Source organism: Triplophysa rosa, linkage group LG14 (genome assembly GCF_024868665.1).
Source record: "Triplophysa rosa linkage group LG14, Trosa_1v2, whole genome shotgun sequence".
NCBI classification, from domain to species: Eukaryota; Metazoa; Chordata; class Actinopteri; order Cypriniformes; family Nemacheilidae; genus Triplophysa; species Triplophysa rosa.
This window is the reverse complement of record NC_079903.1, coordinates 19,349,680-19,372,032: the sequence shown is the minus strand read 5'-3', so window position 1 is coordinate 19,372,032 and position 22,353 is coordinate 19,349,680. Positions and strand designations below refer to the sequence as shown.

At 39.0% G+C, this 22,353-nt stretch overlaps 2 protein-coding genes and 1 pseudogene across 3 annotated transcripts in view; all 3 read right to left on the bottom strand.

Moving 5' to 3' along the window:
* Nucleotides 1–236: 236 nt before the first annotated feature.
* Nucleotides 237–2,735, bottom strand: LOC130564854 (claudin-8-like). The gene has a single exon (XM_057351270.1). The coding sequence runs from the start codon at nt 2,666–2,668 to the stop codon at nt 1,793–1,795; it is 876 nt and encodes a 291-aa protein (XP_057207253.1). The 5' UTR covers nt 2,669–2,735; the 3' UTR covers nt 237–1,792.
* Nucleotides 2,736–4,634: 1,899 nt separating this feature from the next.
* On the bottom strand, nt 4,635–5,438 carry LOC130564864 (claudin-8-like; annotated as a pseudogene).
* Nucleotides 5,439–12,408: 6,970 nt separating this feature from the next.
* The window catches only part of tiam1b (TIAM Rac1 associated GEF 1b), a 58,054-nt gene continuing 48,109 nt past the window's right edge, over nt 12,409–22,353 (bottom strand). For both annotated transcript variants that reach the window (XM_057351235.1, XM_057351236.1), the window contains exons 17-28: nt 21,491–21,685; nt 19,959–20,027; nt 18,174–18,299; nt 17,854–17,962; nt 16,231–16,410; nt 16,009–16,127; nt 15,723–15,831; nt 15,518–15,573; nt 15,273–15,378; nt 15,091–15,178; nt 14,184–14,356; nt 12,409–14,101 (exon numbers count right to left, since the gene is read on the bottom strand). In XM_057351235.1, the coding sequence (XP_057207218.1) occupies nt 13,593–14,101; nt 14,184–14,356; nt 15,091–15,178; nt 15,273–15,378; nt 15,518–15,573; nt 15,723–15,831; nt 16,009–16,127; nt 16,231–16,410; nt 17,854–17,962; nt 18,174–18,299; nt 19,959–20,027; nt 21,491–21,685 (1,839 nt within the window). In that variant the 3' untranslated portion in view covers nt 12,409–13,592. The remainder of the gene's footprint in view (nt 14,102–14,183; nt 14,357–15,090; nt 15,179–15,272; nt 15,379–15,517; nt 15,574–15,722; nt 15,832–16,008; nt 16,128–16,230; nt 16,411–17,853; nt 17,963–18,173; nt 18,300–19,958; nt 20,028–21,490; nt 21,686–22,353) is intronic.

The following is a 22,353-nucleotide window of genomic DNA, read 5'->3' as shown; positions in this document are numbered from 1 at the left end:
AACAATATCAAAACCCTAGCAACCACATAGCCTGAAAACCACCCATCACACCCAAGAATTACATAAGTAAGCAATAATGTACAGGCAGCAGGTTGTTATCGGAGAAATAAGCCCCGACAATGTATCACACTGAAGGGGCTTATTTCACCATAACAGCCGGCTGCTTGTACATTATCCCGCTTATTACACGACTACTTGCCACGTGAGAAATAAACTGGACATGAAATGTGAATTTGAAATATTTTATTAGCTCATTTTTACCGAATGCAGACCCTTCCGCGAGGAAGAAGCCGTTTACTTTCGGTTTTAAGGTAAGACACAATGTTCAAATGTCACGAACAGGCAATTTGGTTTAATCATTTGTAAATATAATGTCATATATGTTATTAAAATACATATTTATATTTCATTTGTCAAAAAACCTGTCAACCGTGTGTTATTAGTTTTGAGCGGTTGTTATCTGGGAATAACAAACCTGCAAATGTCCAATCTGGCCAATCAGAATCAAGCATTCCAACGAGCCGTGCAATAAGTAGGCAATATCAGCACAGCCCATAAGAATGAAGCATCAAAGATGAGATCTCTTTAATATCTCAATCATTTCACCCTTACATCAATGAGTAAAAAGTGAGAAAATTGAAACTTTTGCTTAGGTCTCATTTGCATCGGCTAAGAAAAAGACCCAGAATTCTCACAAATGTCTCTGTCGTTAGAGTTTCAGAAGAGATCTCAACAATGTCTCAAACTGAGCTCAGATTTGTCAAATCTGCAATCAAAGGTCAAGATAATTCAAGATCTCAATATGAACATTTCTCATCAAATTTACTCAAATCCAGATTATTTTCCCTCTACAATCGACATTCATTTTACCCCTCCATACTCTTCATGTGTTTTCGCAATTGGCACATTTGTTTCAGTAATTTTAGAAACATCGGAGACTAAATTGATATTTAAATGAAACACAACTGAGAAATCTCCTGAGCTATGAGTAATAACATTTTCTCTGGAAGGCAAGCATCACTCACAACGATTCAGAACATGTCAAATATTGGCTGCAATTGCAGTCATGAATGCTAGAAATAGAGATCTGTTTTAAGCTCTTTAGTCAGCGGATCTGAAAATTGGTGAAAATTATGTGCGTTTAGATTATAATTTAATATTCCTCTCTGTCTCTTAAAGTTACTGATGTCGTCTCTGATGTCGTTTGGTAAATTTGCATTGGGGGTGTGACAGTTTTTCTGTCTGGAACATTTCCTCTGACAACAAAAGACAAACACACATGATCATTCTGCAACGCAACAAAGACAAAAATCCTGAAACTAACACAGCTGGTTCTACCAGTGCCAGCAAAACACACCTGAGAACCAAGCAGAACGATGTTTAGGAAGAAAAAATGTAGAGACAGAGTACAACTGTGAATTCACACCAGAAACTAAACTATCCACAATACAAGTTTATTCTTTTTTACATTAGATTAAAGTTAGATTAGTGCTTTAGAAAACGTACACGTTAAAAACATTCAAACAAAAAAATTACAATTATGTAACAAAGCCAACAGTTCTTCCATCACACAGTTAAATGTCATGTGGAAATATCCCACATTAATAAAAAATGTCTCTTATTTTTTTTGTACAGCTTTTTAAATACAGACAGGTCTGAACCTCGTGATTATACAGCAGAGAGAGAAATTCAAATCTACAGTTCACAGAAACAGTTGCACAGATACCCAACAATAAAACACAATTCTCATTCATCAGGCTTGATGTATAATCCACCATATTCTCGTTCAGTCTCAGTATCGTGGAGGGTTATAGACCGTCGGTGGGACTGGAGAATACGTGGGCTGATAGTTGTATCCAGCGTATGCAGGTTGATATGTGTATCCAGGCCTGTATGAGTTGTTATACTGGGCTGATCTGGCCCGATACAGCACAGACGCCATGTCCTCTTTGTCCTGGGTCCGCGGAGCGTGTCGACAGAGAAGAATCACTCCGGCGCAGAAGAGCAAAGCAGAAGTGACCCAGCCGATATACAAGGCCTCCCCGAGCTCCCTGCGCTGGGCGTCGATCAACAGCGGGTTGTAGAAGTCCCGAATGATCATGTGAGCCGTCCAAGAGACGGGGACGATCGTGGTCAAGCAGCCGGCCAGAAACAAGCAGCCTCCGCTCACCAGGACGATGTGCTTGGTCCTAGGACGAGAGTCCACGAGTCGCGTGCAGCGCATCCCTATGGACGACACGATGCAGGCGATGGTGGTCAGAGCCACGGAGGCGCACATGAGACCCCTGGCGGCCTGCAGGTCGGCCGGAAGGTACAGCAAAGAATCGTAGACTTTACACTGCATGCGGATGTTGGCTTGCCTGTAGCAGTTCATCCACAATCCCTCCCAACGCGTCTCCATGACGATGATGTTCTCCTCAATGAACGCCGTCACCTTCCACATGGGGAGGCCCGTGACGGAGGCGACGCCGATCAGGCCGATGAAGCCGATGACCAGAGCCACCAACTCGCAGCAGATGGCGTCCCTCCTCTTCCTCTTCTCCAGCTTCAGCTGGTCCTTGTAAGCCTCCTTTGGGTCCTTCGCATCTGTGTAGCCCGTGTACACGCTGCCCCCGTATGATTTGGCCAGGTAGGATTTGTCCACGTAAGAGCCGGCGGTGTAAGACATGATTGAACGTTCCTCCGCTCTACTGATCTGTCCTTCACAGACGCTGCTTCACAAACAAGACTGGAACATCCAGATGAGAAGTATTTACAGGCAAGAAAAAATGCTAATGTTATGCGATCAGACTGGTTCATCTGCTCTGACAAACATTTGCAAGGAAACTGGTGAAACTTGTTCAAACGTGTCAATAGAGTTAATTTTAAAAAATTAGGTGGTTTTAAAATTCTCTTGAATACCCTTAAATAGCGGCGTGCTTTACGGGATAGTTCAGACAAAACAATATCTTATGATTTGTTCATCCTCATGTGGTTTAAAACCTGTATATATGACTCTTTCTTCAGTCGAACACAAAAGCAGATATTTTGAGAAATGTCTCAGTGGTTTTGTGTCCATACAATGGAAGTCAGTGGGGTTCAGTGTTGTTTGGTCACCAACATTCTTCAAAATATCTTCTTTTGTGTTCTGCAGAAGAAAGAAAGTCAAACAGGTTTGGGATGATATGTGGGAGAATAAATGATGCATAAATTTTCATATTTGGGTGAATTATCACTTTATATTTATTGGAGAAAAAAAAACGTACCTCTATGTCTACTCAGACTTTGTTATACAATACTGAAAACAATATTCAGCAAATCTCAATATATAAAGTTGTATTGCTATTGTGCTTTATCAAACAAAAAAGAAATAAAGAGTTTCAGAAACAGTATACAGTAATAAAATAAACGTGGATAGAAAAGTTCAGATAGTTCAAAAAAGCTGATGAGAATTCAATGAGATGTGAGATTACTGGGGACATTCTCAGGGAGAAAATCATAAAGTAGAGTCTCCATTCCCTGTTGTCTTGATCTCATTGCTGTCTAGAGGAAACAACAAAAACACAAACAAGATTTTCTTCCCTAGACAGTATCAAACGTATCATGCTTTTCATTTTCCTTTCTCTTGACATGATGGCTTCTTGATGTGCTAAGAGAGGTGTTGCTACCATGAGAAAATAAACATTGTATACATTTATTTGCATACATTTCATTGTTGTGCTGAACACTGATGAAGACATTTAAATAAAAGTTTGTTACTAAGCCGTTTTGGGTCACCATTGACTCAAAAGACTACTATGGGAGTCAAAACAAGTGTCATTTTTGGGCGAACAATTCCCTTAGATTTTTTGCATAAGGGAGTGTAAGATGCTGATCTAGAACTGGTGTGAAACAGGTGACAGAGGGAGAAACCTGAGATGGTTTGATTTTAGTCTCCACAACACACACAGCCACCCGTCTGTAGGTTTTCTAAATATCTCATCCATCAATCTCTGGTCTCACATCAGCGTGCTTTACATTTGGATTCACTTACAGTAAATATCAGTATGCAGGTGTTGATTTAGCATCGGAGTGTAAAGATACAAATCAGCTCATGTGAGAGGTTTTCCGGCATTTTTTAAATCTTGTGTACGTTGCGTTCACATACGGATATTAACAAAAATAAAAGAATATGCTTTCACAAATTAAAGTATTAATATAGTACAGTATATTTTTATGGACAGTTTTTTTACAATAATCTCGGACTTTGTCCTCTCTGCAGTTTATAATGTCTCAAACAGTTCCAAAATTTGCAATCAAAAGTCAGAGATCCAAATATGAATGCAAACATTGCTCATCAAAAATATATTCCATAGGATTTATACTATCGACATTCATTCAATGTTAGATCAACAAGATCACGTTGATCAATTAAAACAGAGAGGAACAACAAAAGGTTTTTTTATGGGAATCAATTTAAAGTGATTCAAATGACCCTTTAAAATTACAAGATTTAAACCACAATATGTACAATATTTCTTTAAAAGAAAAAAATGATGTCAGATCACAAAAATACAATTTTAAATTCTACAAACATAAGTGCATAAAATTCAATATGACAATATCAGACATTATTAAGTATTTCATTGGTTTATAAATCTTATTTTGCCCAAAAAATAACTTTTTGAGAGTTTTTCTCATTTGCAGGAGGGGATATTTTTATGCATACAACTACAGAAGACAAAATTCTGCAAAGACAATTAAAAAACAAAACCTGAAAATAAACAAAGTAAAGTCCAAGAGGAACCAGAGAAACGGTCACTGGTCTAATAGGGTCAGACATACCGACTCTTCCGGAAGGACTCTGAGGGTGTTCAAGACAACATCGCCACCCCCGATCTGTCTTCGACCGTAGAAATATACTTTTTCTCTTCTTTCCTATGACGGGGAGCGTAGCGGCATGGCAGAATCACCCCCGCAACCACAAGAATAAAGAAGGTGGCAAAGCCCACATAAAGAGACTGTCCGATCTCACGTTTCTGTGACTCCATCACCGCAAGATTGTAGAAATCTCTGATGATGTTGTGTGGGGAGGAGCGTAGCCAGAGAGGCGATAATAAACAAACAACCGCCGACCACCAGAATCACGTTTTTGCCCCTGACGTCGTCATGCCAACAGTTTGTCCCCCTGATCCCGAGGATGGACACCAGGATGGCACCATGGAGGTGCACATGAGCCCACGAGTCGCCTGGATGTCTGCTGGAAGGATGAGCAGAGAGTCGTAGACTTTACACTACATGTTAATGTCCGCCTGCCATATACAGGCCATCTACAGTCCCTCCTACTGCATCTCCATGACGATGAGGTTGGGGCCGATGACCCCCCACATGGGCATCGCGGTGACCGCTATGGTCCCTACAAGGCCGATGACCCGCAGTACCAGGGCCAGGATCTCCAGTCTACCCCTCATGATGGCGCAGCGCCGGTTCCGAGCAGAAATGAGGAAAAATGATAGCGTGCTGGTTTAAGGTTATCCGTGTATGATAGGATTGAGGTGGGAGGGCCATCGGTGCTATGTTGCAACACTGGTTTCTTCCAGCTGATGATAACTGGACTGTAACTGCTCAGACATCACCTGCTACCAGCCAGAGAGAGCCAACGTGATGCACCTTTCTCTACAAATGATTCTGTTCAGACCTACAAACGTCTTCTGTAAAGATCCAAATCTGCATAAAGCACACTAAACTATGCCAGCCCTGACCCCTTAATATTAAAGGTGAAAATGCCACTCGGATGTGACTTATTTACTGTATGATGTACAGTAAATAAGATGTTGTGTTCTTTCAGCACATAATAATACACTCCAAAATAAAAAGCCACGTTTCTTTGGTTCCCCCCGGGAAAAAAAACATTTACTCAAAGGTTCTTATAATAACCATTTCTTTCTTCCTTTTTATTATCTAAAGCACATTTTCCACTACAGAAAAACAGAAAGGTTGTTCAGATGTTAAAGGTTCTGTATTGAACTATTTAGCCAAAAACGTTTTTTCTATAGCATCGGGAAGCACAATTTTTGTGATCAATTCAGGGTCGAAAATAAACATTTTCACCAATTGTGGATTAATTTCTTATATCTACAATCAATAAAAGGCCAAAATTTGCATATTTGTGACAAACAACACAAGTCACTGTGTAACTTATGTGACACACAAATCATATACATGCACTCTATGTACATAACTTGTGTAATTTCCTTCTTCATATTTTAGTGGCTCAATGAGAGAATATTATGTTAATATTGTTCATTTTGGAGCCGGCCGGGATACATGTGTGACCCCCCGATGTAAAGATTTATATCATTAAATCACATTTACATTATTTAATACAAGTTCTGAACAGGATTTTTTATCATCACAAACCGTCACACAAGTCTTCTACAATTTGTACATTTCCATTTATATATAGGTCATTATAGGCCTATACAGGTCAGAATGAAGTGCAGAAACCCACGTCTCTTAATATAGCAAATGCTATGTTCATGCACTTAATAGGGAACAACTTATGTAAATAGCTGACTTCACATACAGCAGACAGTCACAACACAATAGTGAGTCACAAAAAAACACAACAACTGGGCTGATCTGATCTCTCACCACCAATTTCAGTCTATTTGAAATAAGTATGTTTAATTGAAATCCATTTAGCTGTATTTTACCTTAAAATAAACAGGTTTGTTTTAGACTAAATCCTAAACTATACTAAAACCTGAAGGATTCGGACAAAAATCTTTGCTGACCACAGTGAGCAGTGAATTTTTTATATTTATGTTAGGAACTAACAAAGAACAGAAGATCACTTTGACCTGATCTAAAATGTCACTACAATTCTGTAGGCTGGATGTTCACTTAATAGTCAACAGAAACCCTCAAACCTGTCTGACGGGTCGGCCCACACGCAGTGATGTCATCAGTTTCAAGTGTAAACACACGCACACACACACGTCCAGCCCTAGAGAGCAAGAGACACATTTATCAGCACTTGTACATGACCAACATAAACTTTCTCTTTCAATCTTACATTTAAAGCATCGCTGTTGTATGCATTGACTTAAAAAAATCTGCCTTAATAGAGAAAACCATTGTACATAGAAAAAATGCATAAGGGAAATATGCATTTCTGTGTTAATGTAGACTATTTATTGAATAGAAAAACGGGAGCTTTATGGTTCATGAAATGTTTTTGCGCCCCCTTGTGCATGTGTGTAAAACCACTACATGCAGTGACAAAACAAGGAAACGCAACCATATCAGGGCCAATAACCCCAAAAGTACCAAAAGTGTATTTATTTTGGATATCGTGGTGGTATATATCTCGGTGGGGTATCATGTATACCGTAGTTTACCATTACCTATGGTGATGTGCCATTACAAAAACCAATTCCTCATTTGATTATAGAACAGATGTACAGCTTCGAAGGGGTGGTGACACACCGACTTTTACAAAGAGAATGCAAATGGATACTTAATTTGAAATCTTTATATCCCCTTGGTATGAATGAGGAATTGGTTTTTTGTAATGTATGTAGGCTATAAGAAACAGCTAAAAGATTTATGGGTAAAAGAAAACATGTTTTGGTGTTTCTTTGTTTGACAAATTTTTGTCGAACAAAGTGTGCACTAACCCTCAACATGGCGGTTCCGAACGATCTGTCTGGTACAACTGAGTAAGGGCATTTAAGAGGCTTCGGAGACGCTTGTGGTGCATATCAGCCACCTACTGTACTGGAGTGTACATGGCCCGAGATTTAAGCATGCGACGTAATAACAAGCGCAACAACTTAAGTTATGAGAGACAGGTGCATTAACACCAGTAATGCTATATCTTTACCTTCCATGAGTTTTCCCAGCATTTGCAACATGTTTGTAAGGCCTTCACAAAGGAGACATCGGGCAGCTGCTCGACGATCTCGCCTTAGGAGAGCACTGCTGATTTTATCGTCAAGGCCGCTGCCGTCTACTTTCTTGACCACCTGCTTATAATTATCTGAATAGAAGCAACTTCTTCACACAATATAAACAACACTGTGGAATATTTGTACTACACAACATTTTAAGCGGCTTTTATTGCTTGCTTTTATCATGAAGTCATTCGAGAGACTGGTACTGGCCTATCTGAAGGATATCACAGAACCCTTACTGGACCCCCTGCAGTTTGCCTACAGAGCAAACCGGTCTGTTGAGGATGCAGTTAACATGGGGCTGCATTATGTCCTGAAACATCTGGATAGACCAGGGACCTATGTGAGGATCCTGTTTGTGGACTTCAGCTCCGCTTTCAACACCATCATCCCATCACTGCTCCAGACAAAGTTAACCCAGCTATCTGTTCCTGGCTCTATCTGTCAGTGGATCACCAGCTTTCTGACAGACAGGCAGCAGTTAGTGAGAATGGGGAAACTCACATCCAGCACCCGCACAATCAGCACTGGCGCCCCCCAGGGGTGCGTTCTCTCCCCACTGCTCTTCTCCCTGTACACAAATGACTGCACTGCCCAGGACCCTTCTGTCAGACTTCTGAAGTTCACAGACGACACCACACTCATTGGCCTCATCCAGGATGGTGATGAGTCTGCGTACAGACAGGAGGCTGAGCAGCTGGCTGTCTGGTGCAGTCATAACAACTTGGAGCTGAACACGCTTAAAACAGTGGAGACGATTGTGGACTTCAGGAGAAACCCCCCTGCACTCCCCCCTCTCACCATCATGAACAGCACTGTGGCAGCAGTGGAGTCATTCAGGTTCCTGGGCACCACCATCTCTCAGAACCTGAAGTGGGACAATCACATTGGCTCCATTGCTAAAAAAGCCCAGCAAAGGTTGTACTTCTTACATCAGCTGAAGAAGTTCAACCTACCACAAACTCTATTAAAACAGTTTTACTCAGCTGTCATAGAGTCTGTCCTCTGCACATCCATCACTGTCTGGTTTGGCTCAGCCACAAAGTCAGACATCAGAAGACTACAGAGGACGGTTCGGACTGCTGAGAAGATCATTGGTGCTCCCCTGCCCACCCTCCAAGAACTGTATACATCCAGAGTGAGGAAAAGGGCTCAGAAAATCACCCTGGACCTCTCACATCCAAACCATCATCTCTTCACAATGCTGCCGTCTGGTCGGCGCTACAGAGCACTGAGCACCAAAACAACCAGACACAAATACAGCTTCTTCCCTCAGGCCATCTACCTCTTGAACAGTTAAATGTTTTTTTACCCATCGTGCAATAATAATTAAGTGCAATATTAATTATATCCTCCAGATAATACACTATCTATTTTTTATGCAACTTTTTCTGTAAATTATATTTCATTCTGCTGTATATAGCACATACCATACATACCATACAATAGTCTATTCTTATTTTTTACTTGTACATATTTACATACACACATAGCTTTACTCTATATCTTTATCTTATGTTTATTGTATTGTATTTCTTTATTTTTATACTCATAGGCCCTTATTTAAATCATCCGTCTACTGTATATTGTGTTATGGTCTCTGTGTACTGTTGTTGCTGTTTCTGTGTTCTGGATGCTCCTGTCACCAAAACAAATCCCTTGTATGTGCAAACATACTTTGCAATAAAGCTCTTTCTGATTCTGATTCTGATTCTGATGTTTGATCCTACAACCCATGGCTCAAGGGATGCAACCAAAAAACGAACATGCAAATACCAAAGTTAAATCAACGCTATATAATACAAATAAAAACATGCTAACTTCAATCAGTTTAATCTGTATGTATTATAATGTGCAAGGATGTAATTGTAACATACTGTTGCAGTGTTGATGTGAAGAAACCCAAATAAATAGGACCACAGCAAAGAGGACAAAGCCCCAAACAAGTTTCAATCAGCTAAGGTCTCATTTATAAACGTTGTGTTTACGCACAAAAAAGGGCTGTTAACGCCACTTTCCACGCAAAGGTTGTGATTTATTATAATTGAACTTGGCGGGAGAATGTGTGCATCTGTAAGCAAACTCTGACCCATGCGTATGCATGCATTGAGACAAGGGGAATTGGCAACACAGATGGTGAGTTGCTGAACTCAAATCAGATTGCAGAAAGTAAATCTGAGAAAAATGATTATCGGGTGGTTTCCCAGACAGGGATTAGACTAGACCTAGACTGAAACAAGTTTAAGAGCTGTCCAAACTGAAAACAGCTTGCACTGAACAAACTGAAACTGAATAAACACCTTCTTGTAAAATCCAACTCAAATCTTAAATCAAATTTAATTCTAAATATTTAATAAGCGCTGTCTCACCATCACATTGTTGACTACGGGACCATACGTATGCATTCTTTCACTGGTTTGAGTGAAGCCTAATAATACAGGCAAAAAACACTTTTTTGATTAAATATTTAACTCTTATTAATGGAGTTAAGCACTCAAGTGACATCTAAAAGTTAAACAAAAAGTATAGATATATATTTATAGTGCATGCGATGCTTTTAAACACTTTCCTGTGGCATGTTGCACGTTTTCATGTTTAAATGACAACGAGGAGTGTGAGGTCCTCTTAAATTAAATTGCAGAACTCGTGTTGTAAAACATATTTAATGTATATACAACATTTATTCTAAGGTAATAAAAACATAATGCTTCATTGTGTAAGCTCTTTATACACCTCTGAAGGCATAGCTATGTATATTATATTATATATCATCTCAAAAATTACACACTGGACCTTTAAAGGAACAAGTAATGTTTTTTATTGTGTGCATTCCTATAATTGGCTATAATTGGAAGGAATGGAACAATCAATAAAAGCAGCACCGGACTGCACACGAAAACAGGGATGTTACCTGTTGTCATGGCTGCCATACCAGCTAAGTAGATCTTTTCTCATAAACATCTAGGATAGCATTAGCACTAAATATGCAACAAAACATCAGGTTTTGCCACTGGAATCATTGACTTATCACAATGGCAACATAGAAGCAATCACTGTACTGTATGTTTGCATCTGGTTTGATGATATTTAAACCATAGCTGGCTAGGTTTTACAGAAACTATAGAAAGACTGGTATTGGTAATTTATTCAAAGGTTAGTTTTAACTTGTTGTTGAAGCTAAGAACCAGTTTAAGGTAAAAATGTTCACCAGAATTAACTATTTCACCTTTTCTGGCACTGAACTGAAGTCAGCACTCTTCAACGTCCTCCTCTCTCAAATAGCTGAAACTCAGTGGAAATACACTCAGTGGTTCTGGAATGAATGGCTTCAATATTTGCACTGAAAACTTAAGACATGTATATGTCTTTAGATTAAATAGTTGGGTTTGAATCCTGAACACAAGGGAACCTAACTGTTTCACTTATCAGAATGCGTTTCCCATACTTTAATGGACAGAATTTAGCAACAGAAAGCTGACAATCTCAGAACCCTCATTTTGTGTGTCAAAAAGCCAGTAGTGTAAATTTTAGACATTTATGAACTTTCTATATTATGGAACACAGGGGGAACAGTATCTGACAGAAACATTCTCAGCTATCAGGATGTGTTTCCCCTGCTGTGATGGGCAAATTTAGTAATAGAAAGGTACAAATACAAACAAAAAAACAAAACCATATTAAGCAAAGGGAACCTTACCTAATGGTACCATTCTCAAATGTCCAAATGCATTCTCCCTGCTAAGATTGTCAATTTAAATCATGGAAAGGTACAAGAGGCACACCCATGTTGTACCCTGTATTAGTTTACAGAGTTTACGTATGAAGAACAATACCAGTTCTTGTCTTAGGACAACTTTGATCCTCTTCAAATGTTGACTACTGTATTTTACACAATAATAATGGGTGCATTCTCCCTGCAGTATCCCACATTCATCACCAAAAAGAAAATAATAGGTAAAAGTAGCCTAATATTCTTTGTAGCCATTACGCCAAAGGAATGTATGTATATCTCCCACTGAAGATGATGATGTGTGTGTGTGTGTGTGTGTGTGTGTGTGTGTGTGTGTGTGTGTGTGTGTGTGTGTGTGCATGCGTGCGTGTGTGCGTGCGTGTGCGTGTTATGATGTCACCCTGGCTGGAGGAGAGGAACTCTTTCATCATCAGCTCATATATCAAAGGCAGTCAGAGCTCAGACAGATTGACTGCTGCTCTCGTGTTATATTTCACTTGTAACTTCAGAATTCCTTCTCAAACATTTTGCCTGCAGGGCTTTCACATGCTATTTCTTAGAACTTAGTCTACTTTTCTGAGCTATATTGGTTCAGAAACCATCTGGTTTCAGGGTAATGTTGGTGTTTTTTTAATGTTTTGTGAAATGTTTCTTTAAAAAGTAAGCTTGTACTTAAAAGCTTGTACAAAAGGCATTTGATTTATGTAATGTAGTGATACTCAGACATTTGACCTTTTTTGGGCCCCCGTTGGATGTTACAATGAATCACAGGGTTCTGGCTTTGGTTATATGTACGAAACAAATTTATTTGATATAATATCAATCCACAGCTCTATTTACAAAATAAAAATGCAGTCTCTATAGCTCATTTGGGAACAATTTCGATTAGAATTTCATATCATTAAAATATTTTCCAGTGGCTTCTCTTGATTGCATTTAGCAAATTTGTTGTTTTCAAACATAAAAACACGGTTACTCGTTCAACTGCGAGCGCCTGGCAGTCATAAACACATAAAAGAACAATAAATTATACAGTATACATTTGGTCTATGTAAAGGCTCAGATTCTCTTTTAAGGAATTGTGAGTGTGAAGGTTTATAAAATGTGTCATTAATGCAGATTAGAGCAGAGCTGAATCGCAACAAACCATAAAAATACTAACCATAACAGAACAGTCCATCAGCTAAAAATCATATTGCATTTTTTTTCAACAAAATTCAAGTAAAACAGGACACAGCGACCTAGAACGAACTGTAAAAAAAATCCTCCGCTCCGAGAAACGAATCATACAAAAATGTTAAACAAATTCTGTTGAACAACGTCCGGCATTATTTTGACCCGAGATGTGCACATCTAAATTCGATTCTCAAATATTTCATGAACATTTCACTCGCATGTCTATTTCAGGTCAGAATACTGCGCTTGTACATTTAAAATAAATCGAAAAGAAAGACAAATATATACAAACAAACAAAAACAGCGTTTACAGCTTCTCTGTACAAATATGTGACAACGTTCCACAAATTAAAATGTGAGATATTATCAGGCTGTAGTTTTTATATATGAATGACACAAATAAATATCAGCCCTTTCAACCATATTAAAAAAAAATGAAGAATAACAACAGAAACAGTAAAAGATTTGGCAGACGTTGGCGGTCAAACGTTTGAAGCTGCCAAACGTTTCATGTGCAATTCTACGAGTCGATTAAATCTATTGATTGTACCACCACATTATTTCCAGGCTTCTGATTGGCCACAGCACACATATAGAGCTCATCTAATGTGTTGACGTGTCTACGGTGGTTAAGCATGATATCTTACAGCTATTTCAGAAAGAATGTCTAACATTCACAATATTAGCGTGGAGAAACCGTCGTCATGCATCGCTAACATACTGGCTGCTTGATGTCAGCAGAGAGCTTGTATTTGATCTCTTAATGTGCTTCAGCTTTCCTGTTCGTCTTGTGTCTCTTTCTCTGTGCTGCTGTTGTCCCGTCGCACCCAGATGACCTCATCAGACACCGCCTGCTCGTCTACGCTGGCCACCGACATGGCGCACTGCTTTCCTACGTCAGACAGCTTCGCGTGCTGGGATTTGTAGTCCTTGACATCTCCTCCCTGCTCTTCCTCTTCCTCAGCCGTGTCCCCCTCCAGCGAGAGAGCTGAGAGCGGCCTTTCTGCGTCCGGGCTCAAAGCGGACTGACAGAACTCGTCATCATCGCTCAGGACGTCCGATTCTTTCACGTCTTGTTCCTGGTCCTCGTAGCGCTGCAGGTCGAACTGTTCTTCCACCCAACGGTCTGTGTCTCCGGCCGGATCTCCGCCCTGCTGCTGGGAATGCTGGGAATCTGGCGAGTCGCTGTCGGGTTCGGTGTCGAAAACGATGTCCGTGTCGATGGTGAAGCGGTTCCGCACTAGTTTTCTTCGGCCCAGAGTGCGAGTCGGGGCAGAAACTGAGAAAAGACAAACACAGGTGAGCTCACGGTGGCAATTTACATTTAAAGCCAGGTTTGTTCTGATTGGACGTGTGTGTACCTGCTCTGTTCATAGCGGGACGGGCTCCTTTAAGAGCGCACAGGCGCTTTCCTCCGAAAGGAACGTATTGTTGGCTCAAAGGAAGACTTTCGGTCTTCAACAACTGACGACGCTGCTTATCTCTGAGTACGGAGTGAACAGTCTTCAAAAAATCTTTCTTGCTTTCTGGAGAGCTGAAGACACAAAGAAAACAGCATGTTTACAGTATGACCTTAAATTTAAGTCAGATGTTTTTTGTCTAATTGACTCTAAACACATTTTGAACAATTATTCAAATGCACGAAATAGATTTTATGTTTGTGTAACAGAACACATTTTTTTGTGCATCATATTCAAAGCTGTTCACAACTCATCCACTAGATGGCGATAGTATTCTTATAACTAAGTATTGAACTCCGATATGTAATCCTGCACATCTGAGCTACAGATATGAATGACAGCTCAAACTGTGTGCCTTAAAGGGACAGTTTCCCCAAAAATGAAAATTCTGTCATCATTTCCTCACCCTCGAGTTGTTCCAAATCTGTATAAATTTCTTTGTTCTGATGAACACAGAGAAAGATATTTGGAAGAATGCTTGTAACCAAACATTTCTTGGCCACCATTGACTACCATAGTAGGAAAAATGACAATGATAGTCAAAAGTGCCCCAGAACGGCTTGCTTTCCTACATTCTTCAAAATATCTTCTTTTGTGTTCAACCGTACAAAGAAATTTACACAGCAATTTTTCCCACTATGGTAGTCAATGGTGGCCAAGAACTGTTTGGATACAAGTATTCTTCCAAATATCTTTCTTTGTGTTCATCAGAACAAAGAAATTTATACAGAACTTGAGGGTGGGTAAATCATGACAGAATTTTCATTTTTGGGTAAACTGTCCCTTTAAGGAGAGATGTTGAACTGACCTGCAGCAGATTTGAAATACTCTCTCTGGTCTCCCCTCAGATTCAGACTTCACGTGGATGATCTCGCACACGGCCGCGCTCTCTCCATCTGTAGACACACACACATAGTCAATTCCTTCTTTCTCTCATTAGGGTCTGACAGCATTCATATGTCATTGACACACGGGTACAGGTGAGCTTACCTGTGCTCGACAGGGTGCGCACTTGAAGCGCATCGGTAGGGATCATGTGACGGAAACGGAACGGGTCTCTCTCTTCACCTGAGACGGATGCTCTGTGAGAGCCACCCTGTGATGGAGAGAATAAAACAATGTGTTAAGTGTTGGTGTAATTCCTTAAGATGCCCTTAAAAGGCCAGAGAGAGAGAGAGATGTTTCCACAGCCAAAAGTCTGATCTACTGTCATATGGGAGATTACAGACACTCACCATTTTCTTCTTCTGTTTTGAGTCTTTACAGATGAACACAACCGCAGTTTTAAACACTGTAAGAGAACCACAGACTAGAGTTTAAAATGACGTTCAGTTATAATGCCCCTCGTGTTGTTTATGTTATTAAAATCCATCCCATCCACCCATCCTGTTTAGCAGGAACACTTGGATTTGTGCGAGTTCAGGTTAAATAGAGACGAACCTAAAGTGGCCAGCTGTGGCTCTTTCTTGCACTTCCCCAGTGTGGAGGACGGGTTGATCCATGTCACGCTGCTGTGGAGGAGTAAATCTCCCATTGACAAGTCGGCAACCTGTAATCATACCAAACAACACGGTTAGTCGTGCACACACACGGCCACACGCATGCACACAAACCTAATGATGTGCAATCCAAAAAGAATTTTGGCTTACGAACAGCAAGACACTCCAGTGCTCTTTAAAAACAAAAGCACACTTGGAGCGTATGAACAGATTTAAGGAGCACAAACCTCTTTCTTCTCTCCGGTCTGTTCGGAAATGAGAAGATCAAACACGGCTCCAAACTCCTCGTGGATCTTCTGCATCTCGTTGATGTGACTGGCCACTGTGTTCATGGCCTTCATCGCAACTAAACAACAGAAAGAAGCATTTTAGGTCTGAAAAGCAAATCTACCTTTGATAAAACATAATAATTCGTGGTTTACGGTTTTCATCAAACGTTGACGTCTCACCATCGAGATGGTAATGTTCCTCGCTGTCCGGGTCGGTCAGCGAGTGCAGCTCTCTCAGCAGAAGAGGATATTTCAACACTCTCTGGATGGGTTTGATCAGGTACGACTCCAGCGTGGATGAATGCTGCTGTTTGGGGTTGCGTTCGTCCAGGAACGCCTTGAAGGCCGCGTCTGTCTTGGCTGCGGGACACAAACACAGCTGGTTTGTGATTATGCTGTCGTGAGACGCTTTAAGTGTTCTTAACATCAGTCAAACACTGGGACACATGATTTCATCTTCAAAACCCTTTAAAGGCTGTAAATGTTATCGTTGTAAATGTCTATAAACTGCTCAACATTCACTTAGGACGTTTTCACACATAAGGGTTTGTTTTGGAACCTGGTGCGTTTTCTCTCTCGGTTCAGTTTGTTTGGGCGTATGTGAACACGGCATCCGCCCCAAAACAATCGTTCAGGTGGTCTCGGCCCGATCGCAAACGAACTCTGGAGCAGTTCGCTAGACGTGTGAAAGCCATCCGACCCAACGAACCAGGCTGTATCACAATGTATGATGGGTAATTGCGTAAAGTTGCGTGATGCAGAAGGGATTGTTTTGCTAACGGCTCCCAAAATGAACCGTGGGCTCACTTGGAGCACGGAAGAAGTGAAATGTTTAATTGAAATTTGGTCAGACGAACACATTGCCGAGCAGCTCTCCAGAACACACAAAAACACTGACATTTATATAGTGTTTAGCGAGCGCTTAAAACAAATGGGCTTGAAGTAATATAACAGAAGTTACCAAACAAGCCACAATAATGCTGTCTGTCCATCCTTACGGATGACATCTTTGAGCGGAATCCCGGGAAATAAACAGATGCACTCTGACCAATTGAAGGAGAGGTTACTCGCACATGACTTGTATTAACAAAGTTTGGTCCGTTTGGAAATATTGCTTTGTGAATGCGAACCGAACTCAAATAAATTGCAACTTTGTAGCGATTCAACCCCCGGTTTCGGAAAAAAGCAATCGATCCACAGGTGTGAAAACGCCCTTAGTGGTTTCTGTTTTTGACCTGCCTCATTATAATATTATATTCTTCAATTTGAGACGTTTGAGAAGGTAACCCTTAACATGAAGATATTTCCTAAGGAAATGAGTAATATATGTATGTGATATTTCTGGTGACCTGTCTATTCAGTTATTTTGCTTTATATGTTTTACTAAAATAAATAAAGTATAATAAAAGTGCCTTGGTAAAATGCCATTCTTCAAATTTGAGAAAAATGCTGATTACACTGAAGATGGTAAAATATAACAGTTTAAAATAAAATAAGGCCGTCAAATGATAAACCGCGATTAATCGCATCCAGAATAAAAGTTTGTGTTTAATCATTCAAATTACATTTATTAATTTTATTTTATATATTTTTTAAATATGCATGTATGTGAATGTGTTTCTAAATGCAAAATTATTATGCACAGTACACAGACAAATATGATGTAAACACAAACTTTTATTCTGGATGAAATTAATCGCGATGAATCGTTTGACAGCCCTAAAATGAAGTTTCGATTGATTTTACTTTAGTTTAAACACCATTTCCATAGTTACGTGTGTGTTTGAGCAGTGATCTTCTCACCTTTGACTAACACTTTGGGTACTTTGGTGTGACTGGCACAGAAAGCGCTGTAGATCTTGAAGCGATCGGCGTAATACAGGAAAGAGCCGCCCAGAGAGAAGAGGATTTTCTGAAAGATGAAACACGAGGAGATGTGTCACTTTACATGCTGTTGATGCAGCTCTCACAACTTGCATAATAATGAATTCACAATTTGATAAATCACTGCTAATTTAGATGACAGATGTTATTATATTTCATAATATTTCCTGTGTGAATGTTGCATGGCTGAATGAGATCCGTCAGTACAGAACGTCCTGATATAAATGATGGTTTCACACCTTGAACTCTTCCACTCGCTCCAGTTTCTCCAGATCTGGCACCAGTCTGGTTCCGTCCTCCAGCGTCTTGAGAAACTCCACCTGAAATTCCAGCATCTCGGGCAGGTTTCCAAACAACACGTCCAGCTGTCACACAGAAAATCACATGCGTTTTGTCATCATGAACACAAGCTAACTGCATTTAGATCAGACCATACCTGAAAACATGTCTGTATCTGAAGTATCTGATCTTCAGAGTTCAGATTTACATCGCTCTTTTATCAGATTTTGCTATTTTAGTTCGTCACAAAAAGCAGCTGAATGGCTTAAGACTTACATACAGCACACATGTGATACAGATTACTTTTCAAGTGTTCATGAAAAAACATACATAAGCACACACAGCGATACATACTGCTATATATATTCACATACAGTGTTGGGTAAGTTACTCTGAAAAAGTAATTAATTACTAGTTACTAATTACATATTCAATAGTGTAATTAGATTACTGTACAAATTACTCTCTCCAAAAAGTATTTAGTTACTTATTACTAATTACTTTCTATATCCTATATCAACCTTGATTAGTTAAGTGATTCAAGGATAGGCATGAAAGGGCTCTTTTAATTCATTCAAATAAATAATATTAAACTACATAAAGTAGTATTATTAACTGACCAAAGTATTACAAATGTGAGAATGATACATTAAAGCACAGATTTTAAAGTTAGACTTTGAATTTTGATGTCAATTCCACTATTACACACACATATTACACAAAGTATTTAGTTTAATTACATCAAAAGTAACTGTAATTAAATTACAGAAAAAATAAGAGTAATCCCTTACTTTACCTTTTCAAGGTAAAAGTAATTAAATTACAGTAACTAATTACTTAGTAACTAGTTACACCCAACACTGTTCACATATAATTGATATATTTAATTCATTTGCTGTGGTATTTCATTTCTGTGGTAATTCAAAAATAATTTCTTACCCATTTACCCACAGTATTTGTGTCTTGGACGTATTCTTAAAATCAAGAGAAATGTATCTATACTTGAGAAGAAAAATAATAGTGTCTTGTTTTCAGAAAAAAATGTTTATGCCTAAAGCAGAAAAATGCCTACCAGTGGGGTTAGAGAAATAATCTTGTTTTTTAAATTAGGTTTAATCTTCTTTGGCAGATACTTTTTAGGAAACAGAATGAACATCTTAAGTCATTTTGTAAAAGTAAGAAATTAATTTTTGCACAGTTTGAAACTGTTTAATTTAGGGATGGCTAGCAAACAATAAATTAACTATATTTACTAATACTTAATATAAAATGCTTTAAGTAATTTAAATTCTATGTAAAATAAGTGTTTCAGCAATTCTGTTTACATCTCAATTGCATTCTAGATAAGTGGCAATCACACAAACATTATAGTAGACTATAATGTATGTACTCTAGATATATTGCCTTTGAAAATCCTATATCGCTCACTCCCAAGTTAACTCTTTTGTCTCTGGAGTGATATAGAAGTATTTCTGCTCACATATGTAGGCCATTAAAGCAACAGACAGGGATGAAAGATTAAGAGCATCACAGTCAATATGAACCTTTATAAACTCTGCATGTCACGTAAGCTTCTTTTGTGTCTCCCTCCTACAATCTTTGCTTTTTCCTGTGTGTGTGTGTGTGTGTCTCTGTCCTCCTACACGCTTGTTTCCATCAGTGTATGATTATGAAATATCACTGTGTGTGTTTGAGCTCTGAGGTTTGATAATGACATGAAACCACGGCGAGGCACGCTGACTCACCTCATCCTGAGTGAGGAAGGACTCCTGCTGTAGAGGGGTTAAATATCGCCCGATCAGACAGTTCAGATCCTGAGAAAGAGAAAGAAAATACACACTAATCCTGTTAAACAACATACAACAAACACACACACAGTTCGTGTTCAGTATTTTGATGAAAATCTCTTTACAACAAGATAAATTTACTTTAGAAGTCAATTTCCACATGAACAAATACTGTAGTATACATCAGTGTTGGGTGTAACTAGTTACTAAGTAATTAGTTACTGTAATTTAATTACTTTTCCCTTGAAAAAGTAAAGTAAGGGATTACTCTAATTTTTTCTGTAATTTAATTACAGTTACATCTGATGTAATTAAACTAAATACTTGTGTAATATATGTGTGCAATAGTAGAACTGACATCAAAATTCAGAGTCTAACTTTAAAATCTGTGCTTTAATGTATAATTCTCACATTTGTAATACTTTGCTCAGTTAATAATAATACTTTATGTAGTTTAATATTATTTATTTGAATGAATTAAAAGAGCCGTTTCATGTCTATCCTTGAATCACTTAACTAATCAAGGTTGATATAGGATATTGAAAGTAATTAGTAATAAGTAATTAAATACTTGTTGGAGAGAGTAATTTGTACAGTAATCTAATTACACTATTGAATATGTAATTAGTAATTAGTAATTAATTACTTTTTCAGAGTAACTTACCCAACACTGACATTAATATTATTTACTATAGTAAACTGTAGTAAAATTCTTAAATATTAAAGTGTTTTTGAATCTTACCACAGTAAAGATTAAGGTTCACTATACCATTAACTAGCAAATTGTTTTAAACTGTAGTATTGTATAGTAAATACTGCACTGTTAAATTATTATTTCTCAGCACTTTTGTTTAAAGCATTGATAATCATAAATTATTTTGTAAATAAATGGAAATCAAGTCAACATAAAAGGGTTTGCATTTTAACTAGGATGTATTCTAGGTGTAACATGATTGTAAACAGGATAAATAAAAGATGGACATAATGTCATGCATGAAGAATTGGTTGTATTGTGAAACGTGATGTCTATACAACAGCTAAAATAAATAAATGTTTAAAGACATTGGCCAAAAATACAATCATTTCAGAATTGGAATGAAAACTATTTTAATGAAAACTATTTTTTTTCGTTAAAATAAAAAGCACAGGCGAATTACAATACAGTGCGCAATGTAGCATACTACAATAACACTAAAACTACTAACTACTACAACATTGTAGCATACTACCACCATCGTTTGAAAAAATGCAGTATTTGAGTTTTACAATGTTTTTGTGGCTGTTTAGAATGAATTACAGTAAACATATGCAGTATATACTGTGCAGTGTGCACTAATAAGTACGCCAGCATTCCATGTAGGGCCCAGTTTTTCCTGCCTGCTTGTCTCATGTTATTTTCTCATGCACTTTAACAAGGTTATAAACCTCCTGAAGTATTACAATTTTAACCTAACACACAAAAACACACGCACAAACACACAGGTACTGACTTTGACATAGGTGCGCTCCGTTTCGACCAATTCGCAGATGACTTTGCGGAGTTTGTCGGCATCAGAGAGTTGTCTGGGGGTGGTGTTGCTCGGGGGCAGCGAGGAATACTCCGGTCCGGATGAGGAAGAGACGCCCTCGGATGAAGAATTCATCTCGTGCAGACTGCGGCAGAACGCAGCGACCTGCTCTGTGCTCTACGGAGAGAGAAAGACAGTTATCATGAGCGATGCCATCCTGTCGAATCAGGACACACAAGGTGAAAGCTCCGCCCTCTAACGCAGGCAACACCTGCAGTTCAGATGTCTGTCAGAATAAAAAATCATTAGCGCTCATTCGCTCTATTTTAAGCCCGTTCTGCATCACTCCATCATTTGGGCTCTTCATCTCGGCAGGGTCGTTCCATTCCTTCCTTTCTGTCTTCATTGCTTCTGAGCAACCAAAACACGAGCACCTGTCCGTGGATGCGGTTGCTATGGGAACGGCTGTGATAGCACATGGACTGTCATTCTCGCAGTAACACTGAGAGAACGTAGCATCCATCATCTCCCCGTCGGCATCTCACGGAGTGGAAATTCACTTTCTTTCGCACCATTTCTAATTGAAGTTGAACAGATTTGAGTCTGGTGTGGCCAGACTGGGTCGACTTTAAATCTTACACTCTCACGCTCACTGCTCGACACTTGAGACTTCAGCGTTTAATTATATTAAGATCTACACAATACTACATATGACCATGCGGCCTTGTTAGTTTGAGGATGTAGTTTAACATCTAAAGGCGTTCAATTCAGCATCTTCATTATTTCACAAGTTGTTGTGACAGGAGTTGTTTATAAAAACAATAAAAAAACGATAGTAGACCATT